This window comes from Neopelma chrysocephalum, unplaced genomic scaffold, assembly GCF_003984885.1.
Source record: "Neopelma chrysocephalum unplaced genomic scaffold, ASM398488v2 Primary Assembly neopelma1_24, whole genome shotgun sequence".
Taxonomy (NCBI): Eukaryota; Metazoa; Chordata; class Aves; order Passeriformes; family Pipridae; genus Neopelma; species Neopelma chrysocephalum.
Window position 1 is genome coordinate 45,407,195 of NW_020897693.1, and position 12,238 is coordinate 45,419,432.

The 12,238-nt window shown below is 43.1% G+C and overlaps 1 protein-coding gene across 5 annotated transcripts in view; it reads left to right on the forward strand.

Annotated features, from left to right (window-relative positions):
• Positions 1–4,598: 4,598 nt before the first annotated feature.
• EVL (Enah/Vasp-like) overlaps positions 4,599–12,238 on the forward strand; it is a 126,958-nt gene continuing 119,318 nt past the window's right edge. The window contains exon 1 of one of the 5 annotated variants that reach the window (XM_027673961.1): positions 4,599–4,845. Coding sequence is in view for 4 of the 5 variants with exons in the window: in XM_027673963.1 (XP_027529764.1) it covers positions 5,292–5,314 (23 nt within the window). In the remaining variant the exon portion in view is untranslated. Of the gene's footprint in view, positions 4,846–5,109; positions 5,315–12,238 lie in introns of those variants that run through there. The other 4 variants (XM_027673963.1, XM_027673965.1, XM_027673959.1 and 1 more) reach the window with 4 other exon arrangements.

A 12,238-nucleotide genomic window follows, 5' to 3' on the forward strand; every position in this document is an offset into this window, starting at 1 on the left:
ATCTCGGTGATATCAGCTAACATTTGTAACCTATATAGACTGCATCTTAATTTTTGGATGTTTGGTGGTTTGACCATATTTCTTCTTTTATTAATTTGATATTTATCTCAAATATCCTTGTCTGTTGCTGTTGTTTATGTAAACTGATTCTCCATTTTCAGCTTTATGTGGCAGTCAGCACCATACAGTCCTACACTTGACTGGATATTTCAGGCACTGTTGCAGTGATCAATAACTTAATAATCCGTATGGAGCTTTTAGTTTTCATCCTGACTGGCTCAGTTCTGTTGGATTGCAAGTTGTGACTTGGTGCTACCCCCAAGGGCTGATAGAAAATCAGTAAGAATCCCATTCTCTCTGGTTCACTCCAGTGCATCTTCCCTAAAGCACTAGAATAAGGCAGATGCGGCTCTGTTTGGAAAAACATCCCATTTCAGCCCTGTGAGATGCTCGTCTGCACCTGGTACAGGGTATCTGTTAATGAGAATGGTATGTGACACTCCCAGAATGATAAGAGTAAAGCCGTGGGAGAAGAACGTGGGGAAGACATCAGCCATCCCGTGGTCAGGCCAAGCTTTGAGATTTGCAAAGCATGAAGCATATTTGGGCCAGATCTGGGAGGGAGAAAATTGATTTTCTTCTGTGCAAATATTCATTGTGCTGTGATAACTTCAAGCTATATAAATGATGTAGGATTTTCTTTTTTTTTGATGAAGGTTAATGTCAGAAAGTCAACCTGAAGACCTGGGAGTGAAAGGAGCAGTCTAAAATGTATCAGACTAGTCTTGCGAATCAAAATTCACAGTGTATTTTAAGGCAACATGTAATAGAAATCCCATTGGTGAAAGGAGGAAAAAACTGTTCACTTCTGCCCCACCCACCCTTTCCTTTAACAGCTGAAGCTTTGAGTCAATATTCTAATAATGAATACACCCTGGTTCAGTAAACTTTAGGGCACTGTAATTATTTTCACAATTTCCCCAGTACCTGAGCAAACTAAGGCAGCCATTCCCCTTCCATTTCAATAAACATTTTAAATCTTATTTTCTTAAGCCCAAGGAAGAGTTTTGAACTCGGAGACAATCCTAGGAGATTTTTCAGCATATTCTGGGATGCTGCCTGTGATTGCCACATCCTTCACTGTGCAGAAATGTTGGAGCTGCAGTGGATGAACACCCATTAGATATGCTCTCGTTGGCTCATTTCCCACTCCTTTCTGTTTTCTTCCTCATGAATTGAAGTGAATGCTGAGTTTTTCAGTGCTGTTGTGGTTTTTTTTAGAGTGGTCTGAATATCACTTCAGCATAATGATAATACAGGTTTAATGACAGAAGTCCGCTGTGTTAGTGGCTTTTTCCTTGCTTCAGCAGGGGAATAAGTAGTTACCTCATTAAAATATCTCAGTCTGTTTGTGATCGGATAATGTCACCAAGCATCTGCCAAAGGCTTTAGTGGAATCTAAGGTAAAGAGGACAAATACTGATATGCTGCTGTACTGAATACCAATAATGCAAGATGTTATACTTGAGGAAACTAGGTTCTTAGCAGAGTATCAGCACAAGGCCTTTGGACGCCAGTGAAATACTAGTCAAAGCCAGAAATTTCACCATTATCCTCTGCCTTGTTCTGGTTTGTCATATTTCCAGGCTTTTTTGCAACCTTTGTAATTTTAATGCCAGGCTCTAACAAACAAGTGAGACTGTGATAGAAGTGGTTATCCTTGATGAAAGCTTGACAAAGAAACAAAGTGTTTTCCAAAAGCTACTGATCGACTTCAGTGGGAGGGACCCTCATTGTCAAGTCTTTTTGGCCTCAGATCAGAAGGTGGGGTCTGGGTCCCACAGTTCCCATTACATTATTTGTCCCACCCAATGTTTAGTTTAATTTTTCTTTTCTGTGTCATAATTTCATTTTTTGGTAAACCGTGGGACATTTTTCATCAAAGGTCTGACTGATTATACAGTCAGGCAGGGAATAAACAATTCCTTCATGTAAAAAATTTCGTTGCTGGTTGTGGTTTCTGACATAATTTCTGTCTGCTTCTCAAGACCCGCAGTCTGGCTCAAGACACAAGAAGTTACAGTCTTTGCTAAAACATTATAAGGTGGCATTATAGCCCTGCATTTATTTATTTATTTATATATTTGGCCATTGCGTGTGTTCGTGCGATTTTCTGAAGCCCCTGTGAGTTCTGTTAGGTAATTGCATGCTGAACCTCGTTCATGTCTACAGTAGGACTCAGATCTTACTACGGAATATGGGAAGCCTGGTACTTGACCAGAAATGGGGCTATTGGTTGTCTCACAAGATAGAAGCCCTGCTGTTCCTGTCTGTAATACTAGCAGCTGTTGTGAAAGTGCTGGCTAAGAAAAATAAAAATTAAGTTAAAAGATGTTTTCCTGCTGAAACCTTTCAGCAGTTGACCTCTACTGAATATGAAAGCTTTCTGGAGGATATTTTCCTTTCTAATCCTTCACAGTGAACTTGTTGATGACAGAAGCCTTGACTTGAACAGCTGACTATTTATCTGCATAGTGGCTGTTGAGAAATTGCAGAAATTGGAAGATCAGGTAGTGATTTTGTCAACTTTGTTTTGAGAAGAATACTTAGGAGACACAGTACTTCATATTTGCTGTTAATTCTGTAGAAAGGTATTATTTTCTATAGCATGAAAAATAAACACTTTTCAAGTGAAAAACAGCCCTCTTCCACTTGATTCAAGTTAGAGGAAGATTGAGGTGAACAAGAAAACAGAAGTTCAGAATTCCAACCTTCCCCCATAAGGGATCTTGGCTAGCTCTGACTTTGAAAGTAAAAAGACTGTTTCCTACTAAGTCAGTAGCAGAACACTCGCTTGCAAGGGGTACCTCACCCGTGCCTGGCTGCTTGGGTGCTGTATGCAGTGAGCATACTTGTAGTGAAGTTCAGCCTAAATATGGAAGGTGGCTTTTCCTGATGGTTGCATTGTTGTCCTCTCTGGTAATTTGAATCTTTCATTGGGCTGTAGCCAGAAGCACCTACCCTGCAGTCCTTCTCTTTCTGGATGCTTGTGGAAGAATTAATTTCTGTCAGATGGTGTGACTGCATGTGTTTTAGTGTTCCTACAGTGTGCCTTTATTGTCACTTAACACTATCAGATTTGTTTAAAGGAAATAAAACAAAACCCAAGGTCACCACTACATTAAAAACACCATGTCCCAAATAAATGAGGATTTTCTTTGTTTCCAGTGCTGGGATTTTTGCCATGAGTGCCTTTTCTTTTCATTCCAGCTCTTTCTGTCTATATTTTTCAGAGCCATGAGATCAGATGCCACAGTTACTGTGACCTGTCCCCTATCGCTGTGTCTAGGAGATGTGGCAGTCTGTACTTTGGATGCTTTCCCAGTCTCCAAATCCCGTAGCTCAGTGGGGCAGCCACTGCCTTAGAGCGCAGTGAACCTCAGGACATGTAGTTGGGTTTGGATGTTTCAGACTCCAGCCAAAATCCTCCATGTGAGAAACTGTTTCTTTGCACTGGAAACCAGCCCTAACAGTAGGAGTAAGAGGCAAGATGGGGAGCAGGCCCAGAGGTGACTCTGAATTTGCTGTCTCTCGTGACTTGCCCAGGCAGCATGTTCTCCCACTGCCCCGCTATCTCACCTTCCCATGGGTGGGGCTGGTTTTCCAGGGTTTGAATCTCCCTCATTTCCAGGAGTCCTCACATTTCATCTGTTCTCAAGCCAGTGGCCAAGTGGCAGAGCCTGTTGGCCGTCTGCCTGGCTGATGCTGGCATCCTTAGGTGGCTGCACACTGTTGTGGCAGTGATGCTAAGGCTGATCTAGTGTGTGCAGAACACACTGTAAAACCTCCCCTGTCCCTCCTGTTTATGCTGCTGAGTTTGCCTGGGGCTTCCAGGAGCCTTGGCAAAGTCTCCCCAGTCCCTCTCATAGCCAACACCCATGCAATCCCTGAGCAAACTGATGGTGGTAGTCATCCAGCCTTGCACATCCAGGATTTCCAAGGGGCTTGCTATGGGGATGATGAGCTCTGGCTCCTGGTGTTTTGGGGTCTGTTCCCCAGCACTGTGAGCTGTGTTTATTCAACCGCTGCGTGCAACGCTGCCGGGCCATGTTATTTCAGAGCAGCAGGTATGCTTCCCATTGCCAGGCTATTCCAGGAGCACGTCCGTGTGCTTCCACGCTCCACATAGGTGGGACCTCCCTACGCAGAGTAGGTGCAGACTGCACCCCTGAGCCTGGGCTGCCTCGCGGCTCCCGGTTACCCTGGGAGCAGGTTCTGGCGGTGCAGGGTGGCCGACACTGGGGTGGTGTGGCCACTACAGTGGTGGTGTGGCTGTCACAGGGGTGGTGTGGCCAGGCCGGGGGAGGTTGGTCCCGTGTGTCGCCCCTGGGGGTGCGCAGCGGATGCTCTAACCCCACGCTCGCTGCGCTGTTGCCATGGAGATTGCGTGTGCTGTTGCTAGGCAGCTGAAGCATCCTTGCTTGCACACTGCAATGCCACGAAATGTTCAACTTTCCTCATTCCTATCTCCCTTCTGAGATCTTGCAGATATGACTCCTTTGGCTCTTACCCCGTTTCATTCAGTTGTACTGCTGCGATTTCTTGATGTTAACCCTATAAACCCTAAAAAGCCCGCACGGCACTGCAAATAGGGTTTATGGCAATGAATTCAGGGCTGAAGGAGTTAAAGTGGTTGGGGATAGACTACAGAGGAAATGATTTCTAGCAGATAAACTACTTTAAATGTTCTGGCATTCATGGAAGGGGAGGTTTGTGGATGCAGTCTTTTGTTCCATCACTGATGATTTAGATGAATAAAAACACAGACTAAAATGTCACTGCAAGGTAAGAAAATCAGCTTGAATGGGCCTAATTAATCTCTTCGGTTACAATATATATTTAGTTTTTTTAGTGTCCTCTGCTTGCATTTGCTAATCTTGATGTGGCATGTGAATGATAATTCAGCTGTGAAGCCTGTCGTGTACCGTATTTGACTTATTTGGCTTGAATAATAAAGATATCAGCCTGTATTCTTGGAGTATACTGCATTAATCAGACTTGCAGGAATGATCACATGGTACTCTATCGCCTTTTCCTGTTAGCTGCTGCTTGTCAGCAGCTGGCTGAGCTGTAGGCTGCAGGCCAGTATCTGCATACCCTTTCTCCTCAGAATATTTCAAATATACTGTCTCGTCATTATGCATTTTGCTGCAGTTTGACAATCTAAATGGTCCTCCTGCACGTAAAGAAGATTATTTTAAATTTCAGAGCATTTGTGTAGTTGCTAGGCCATGTATGCATTTGAAGAATTCAGGTAGGCTCTGTGTTTTATACATCAGTGTGCTTGGTTTTTGTTCTCACAAGGTTTTTGCTGTGTAATGTCAGTCAGCTCTACAGTTAGTCCTTCAATGTGCAGATATTTATTGCGTTTTAAGATCCCTACCCTATGCATGGGGAGAAGTGCTTGAAGGGTACGATGCAGGTAACGGGAGCTAACTGCATGATGAAGTGCAAAGCTGGGTAATTGATTGTATCTTGCACAAATTTCATAGCCTTGCAGCCAGAAGCAGCGAGTACAGTGTGGCTATAAATATAAACCAGAAACTGTTCTGTTTAAAAGGGTCTTTGCTATTTTTGGTTCTGGAGAATCTGACAGATGCTCCTTCAAGATAAAATACTGATGGTGATAGAGAAAATTGATGCTTGGATTGTACACAGGATTATATTTTGTGCTGCTGCAGAGTATACATGTCTTTTTCATAATCTTGTAGCTGCAGAATTCCTTATGAATTGCATTTAAAATAAGAATATTGTTCAGGTTGTTGGGGTTGGTTTGTTGTTTGCAAACATCTGAGCAACTGTGATTGTTAGAATATAAAATTAGCACCTTTTATTTGATATTGGTTCTGCTCAATATTCCCTCTGCCCCCTCTCCTCCTCCATCCCCACCCCCAATATAACTCCATCCTTATGTGAGTATTGAGGTCTGTTAAAACCATAACAGATTTTTGAAGACATGAAATAGAATTTCTACCCTCAGTAACAGACTTAAGTATTTTTCTGTGTCATAAAACAGTTTGGGACTTGAAAAAATTCTGGTCAGTAGTTGTGGGGGAGGGAGTGTCTCACTTTAAAAAAAAATTTTTTTGCTTAGTGTGTTCAGTTCTTATAACCTCTGTTATAAAGGTGTCCAGATAAAATGATTACAATGTTGCAACAGCATTAGGCATCACCTCATGATGTTTGTCTGGATACCATTTTTATAATGTATCTTAAAAATACCCTTCCCTTTTTGGTTCAAAAGAATTGATTGTTTGACCAAGTATGTAACTAGTGGAGAGGATGGATTCTTTGTATACTCAGTGAGAATTCTGTACCAAATATTTTAAAATTAAACTTTCTAGGCTCAGATTAAATATTTTTAACATGATTTTTGCCTTTTGTTAAGCATTGAAAATATTGGCGATTTCCATTATTTTGTGATTTGGCGATGGGTTCTATGTGTAAGTGAGTGGTATCAAAAGCAGTAAAAGCAGGTACAGGACACCCCCTGCCCCCCAAATGTCCTGATTCCAGACACAAGGGCTGGGGAGGTGCAGGCTGACTGTGTATATTTCTGCTGTTGTGAAGTGCAGTATGATGCTGTCTGAGGGAAAAGATTTTACTGGAAGACCAGATAATGCTGTGTAACTGCTGTTGTCATAGGGCTGTCAGGAGATGCTTGGAATCTTGACATCGCTCAGTGCTGGCAGTAAATTAAGGTGCAAATGGGCACCAAACTTACTGTGCCACGTACTGTGCCCACAGAGTCGTTTGTATTTCAGCTGGTTGGTTGGGTCCTATTCTTAATTGAGTGAAACTCTCAATGAGAATGAGAAAAAAAAGGGTGTTTTAAAAATCATGCTCTAAAAGCCTTAGCTGTCTTTCAGTGGCTTTCCTAGACATCTTGGGCCAGGAAGATACCTACTTTTATGGAAGGAATGGTCAAATGATGATTACACACCCATTAGGCTTATTAAATTACTTGTCATCCCTCTTAGACTTGATTTGAAAATAGCATTAACATTTGATGTGCAGACTGCTAGACATTTTCTTTTGAATTTTCTGCACTGGTAGGGCTGGGTTTTCTGTATAGAAGGATTTAAATGGCATTTATTTTATTGGGCATTTCCATGGTGTTTTGTTAAGGTTGTATCTACATATTGATGTTTTTTTGTTATGGTGGGATTATTCTCATGCCCATGGCTATTTTAGATTTTGATGGGATCAGAACATATCTTGCAAAATAAAGAGGAAAAAAGGCTCTAGTTGAGCAGTGGGGTAGATGTCTCCCTCCCATGGGCTCCTGGAAGCAAAGTGGATGTAGCAGCAGAGGGCACTCTTCTCTGGCCTACAGGCCCCTGCTCCATGGTGGCTCCACGCTCTTCCATGTCCATAAAACACAGGCTTGGACTTATCTCTCATCTTGACCTTAACCTGAAGCAGATGTTCATTATATGTTGCAGGGGCATGGCTGTTTGCATCTGCCAGTGCAGCTACAGGGCTTGGGTACCCAGGTGTCTAGAGAAGTGGTGAGCCCAGTGCTCATGCAGACCCATGCATGACATTTCTGTATGTGTTACTCTGCTTTTTTTTGCTTTTTTTTTCCTGCCTTCACACTGGGCCTTAAAGACCTGCAGGACTCCCCAGATGGGTGGTGGGGGCTGTGGCACCCTGATCCCATGCCAAGAGGCATCCCTGCATTCTGGCTGCCTGAATTGCCCCAGCAATTTCAGTTTGATGCAGCCGCCTTCAGTTCCGTGGCAAAGTGGTGCCAGGTTATTTTTGAGAGGTGTTAAGCAGCCACTGGACCTCTCTGCAGAAGTGTCTCACTTAAGGTCTATAAGTGACTCTGGTGTGGTGTTTGTGAAACACTTGTTTGTAAAGCCCTTTGGGATGAAATCTTACACCCGTGGTTACTGGCTGGATGAAGAGAGACTTAAGCCTCTGAAAAAATAGGGGGTAAATCTATTGATTCAATCTGAAGATTGAATAATCTCATAGTTCCTTGTATTGGTCAAGCTTCGTTTATCTTCCTCTTGGGAAGAACCTGATATCTCCTGAAAAACTTTGATTGCTTGTAAAGCAGGGGTTAGCGGAGCTAAGCCCCTTCTCAGTCAATGTGGGCTTCTGGTTTCTACGTGATACTGGTTGGGCCCATTTTGTTGCTGATTTTCTGCACCATCTTCATAAAATCCCAAAGCTCACGTACATTTGGTTTATAATTGGAGGTGAGATTGTTTGTCAGCTGTGCTTTTATGCTCTCCTGCTGACCTCACTGTGGTGAGATGACTTTGCATGTGAAGCCACTGGGAGGATGGTGCGCTTGGCCGTGAGCACTACTCCTCATTTGGTATCTTCAGCCCAGATTTAGCTCTCTAGTGGCAGTACACAAATGCATCTTCTTTCCCTTTGTTGCCATGCCTTTATCTTTCTGGGATATTACTTGGTATTCTTCGCAGTGAGCTGGTGTCTGTCTATTTCTGCTACACCGCCCACCACGGCATCGCAGTATTTTTAACTGCATCTTCTCTTCCCCCATCCACCGAGCAAAACTGAGAACGCTACAGGAAGCAAAACGAGTCTCTCAAAGCGAGCTGGCTATGAAGAGAGGAAATGAAACCCACCCATGAATAGAAAGCAAAGTTCAGAATGAACGTGAAGCGTTTGGGTACCATGGTGCATGTGGAACCTCTCACCTGCTGATCCCCAAAGCAGCAGCAACATCAGGTGAAGTCTCCTGGGAGCAGATGGTCCCCTGTGTCTTTGAGCAGATGCAGGCATTGAGTTTACCATACCTATAAGCATTTCATGACTGAGTTTAGCTGCACAACTGGATCAGCCCCCAGGGATTATGACATCTGAGCCTCTAACTTCATTGCTGCCAAATGAAAAACTGAATAGCCCAAATTAGTGAAGAATTCTGGTTTTGATATGGTTCTGCAAAAATCAATGCTGGCAGCAGTTGCCTATCAAACACCTGCTCTGACTTTGACTGTAGCATTCTGCTCTCTGGTGACCAACAATGGGACCCAAGGAAATGAAGCTGCATCAGGGGAAGTTCAAATAGGACATTAGGAAAAAGTTCTTCACTGAGAGGGTGATGGGCCACTGGAACAGGTTTCCCAGGGAAGTGCTCATAGCACCAAACATGTCAGAGTTCAAGGAGTGCCAGGACAGTGTTCTCAGTCATATGGTTTAGTTTTAGGTAGTTCTGTTAGGAGCAGGGAATTAGACTCAATGATACTTATGGTTCCTTTCCAACTTGAGATATTCTATGATTCTGTGATTTCACTGCTGACATTTTAGGTACCTCTAGGGTAGGTGGTGTATTTATTAGAAAATAGTATAAAGGACAAGCACGATCATTTTGTACAGGTAGACATTATTGTAAAAGGCAGGTGGCTGTTCCTTCCCCCTTCCCCAAGAAACAGTAAGATGATTTATCAAAGGGCCAAAAGGCTGGTGCTCCGAGGGGAGGCAGGCCTGTCTCCTGTGGCATTTCCTGCTGAAAATTCCTGAGAAGAAGGAAGCCTTTTAAATAATCCTATTTTTCAGAAGTGCAACTGCAGTTTGAATAGACAAGCAACTTCAGGAAGCTGTAGGTGAAGTGACAGCAGACATGGCTTCACTAAGGGCAAATTGTCCCCAAAAAATATGATGGCCTTCTGCAATGAGGTTACAGCATTGGTGGATAAGGGAAGAGTAACTGATGCCATCTACCTGGATTTGTGCAAAACGTTTGATGCTGTCCTGCACAACATCCTAGACTCTAAACTGGAGAGGCATGGATTTGACAAATGGACGACTTGAGGGATAAGAAATTGGCTGGGTAGTGACACTCAAAGAGCTGTGGTCAACAGCTCGATGTCGAAGGGGGAACCAATGGTGAGTGGTGTGTGGCATTCCTCAGGGGTCAGTATGGGGACTGGCAAATATTTATTGGCAACACAGACAGTGGGATTGAGTGCACCCTCAGCAAGTTTGCTGATGACACCAAGCTTTGCAGTGCAGTTGACACACTGGAGAGAAGGGACCTTGACAGGCTTGAGAAATGGGCCCATGTGAACCTCATGAAGTTCAACAAGGCCAAGTGCAATGTCCTGCACCTGGGTTGGGGCAATCCCAAGAACGTGAAAGGTGTCCCTGCCCCTGGCAGTGAGGTTGGAATTAGATGATCTTTAAGGTCCCTTCCAACCCAAACCATTCTATGACTCTATAACAACAGAAAAGGATTGATGTTCTTTGCTACAAGAAATATGATCATATTGATGAGTAAAAAGCATCAAGAGAGTTGCCAAAAGACTGTTCCAGTTTCTATAGGAGTGTAGCTTTTGTGCAGAGGTGTATTGGTATTGCAGCACTACGGAGAAATGGAACAAATTGTTGTTGCAAGTTGGTGACTCTGACCTTACAGGGTAGATGGAGCGGCTACCAAAAAACATGCCAAATAGCTCATTCAGTCTTTTCTGACAAGAGGGGGGAAAATTTTGGAAGTAATTGTTTCTGAGGTCAAAAGATGTGAAAGTGAAAGGGAAAAAACAAGTTTCAAATGGAGAAAACCCAAGGACAGTATTATTGGCAAACCACAATGAGTTGCAGGATCTTCATCCCTTCTAACCCGCATTGCTAAACTCACCAATTGTATTATCGTGTTCAAAATATCCTTTAGGTGCTTAATAAATAACCACAAATGTGGGAACCTGGAAGCTGCAGGCCTGCCAAATCTCTGCTTGCTCAGCACTTTCTCTTCAATAGACTATGTCCACCAGCAAACTGGCTGGCTGTATTCCTCCCTTTTGTCTTTGCATGGATACAGGCAAATTCATAAAATCATGGAATGGTTTGGACTGGAAGGGACCATAAAGATCGTCTAGTTCCAAATCCCCTGCCATGGGGAAGAAAACCTTCCATTAGACCAGGTTATTCAAAACCCCATCCAACCTTCCCTTGAACACTTCTAGGGATGGGGCATGCACAGCTTCTCTGGGCAGTCTGTTCCAGTGCCTCACCACCCTCACAGTAAAGAATTTCTTCCTGATATCTAATCTAAACCTGCCTTCTTTCAGTCTGAAGCCATTTCCCCTTGGCCTATCACTACATGACCATGTAAAAAGTCCCCCTCCATCTCTCTTTTAGCCCCTTTGGGTACTGGAAAGTGCTATAAGATCTCCCTGGAGCCTTCTCCTCTCCAGGCTGAACAATCCCAACTCTCTCAGCTTGTCTTCATAGAAGTACTCCAGCCCTTGGATCATCCTCATGGACCTCCTCTGGACTCACTCCAACAGGCTGATATCCTTCTTATGCTGGGAGCCTCAGAGCAGAACACGAAACTTGATAAAAATACATTGTTGAGACAGAAGTTTTGGATTATCTGCAGGAATTGGCAAGTCTGGTTGTTCACTTTGCAAATGTGAATATTCCATATGATGAATCTCATCAGAGAAAATGCAGTGCCTGGGGGGCAAGTTATGGTTCCTCTTAAGATCTACAATATCCTTTGCATCATTCCTCACTTAAGAGTTCACCATTTTGTGACTGAGAGGCTAAATTTTATCTTTTTTTTTTCCCCCCGAAACAAACTTGCACTAAATTAAAAAAGGAGGAAAAGGAACTAGTTCTGCATTTTTCTTTGGCTGAAGGTGGTTGCCTCAAATCTGCCCTTTGATATTGGAAATTGATTTTAGATCCTTGGATTTTGGACAGTTGTTATTTATCCACACAAGGCATACACCCTGAGGAAATGTTGCCTCCTTAAACAGCAGATTGAATCAAATGTTTTTGCTGACATATTTTTCCCTGTGACAACTGACACTGCAGTTGCCACATATTTCAGTGGTTTAGCACAGAGACATTTGAAGAGGAGAGAAATGCTTCTAAGGAAGTAATGTGAGAATGCTGTTGCTGGGAATGAAGATAAGCACGTACTATTCTCATAGTGGCTGTGTTGTAATATTTCTCCTGAAGAGTAAAATAGCTAGAGATCCTTTGTGAGAGATGGTGGAGTCAGGTTTGGCCAGATTTTAAGGGGAAAATATTCTGATGCCTGGGTGTATAATTTACAAATATAAATATGAAAGAAGGAGGTTTTTCCCAGGATATTCATTGGATTGGAGGAGCTCCACTATCTATGTTAGGAGGTAATTTCCAGTCACATTAAAATCAGTGTAAATTGTCTGTGGTGTGTGTATTTAGTGGG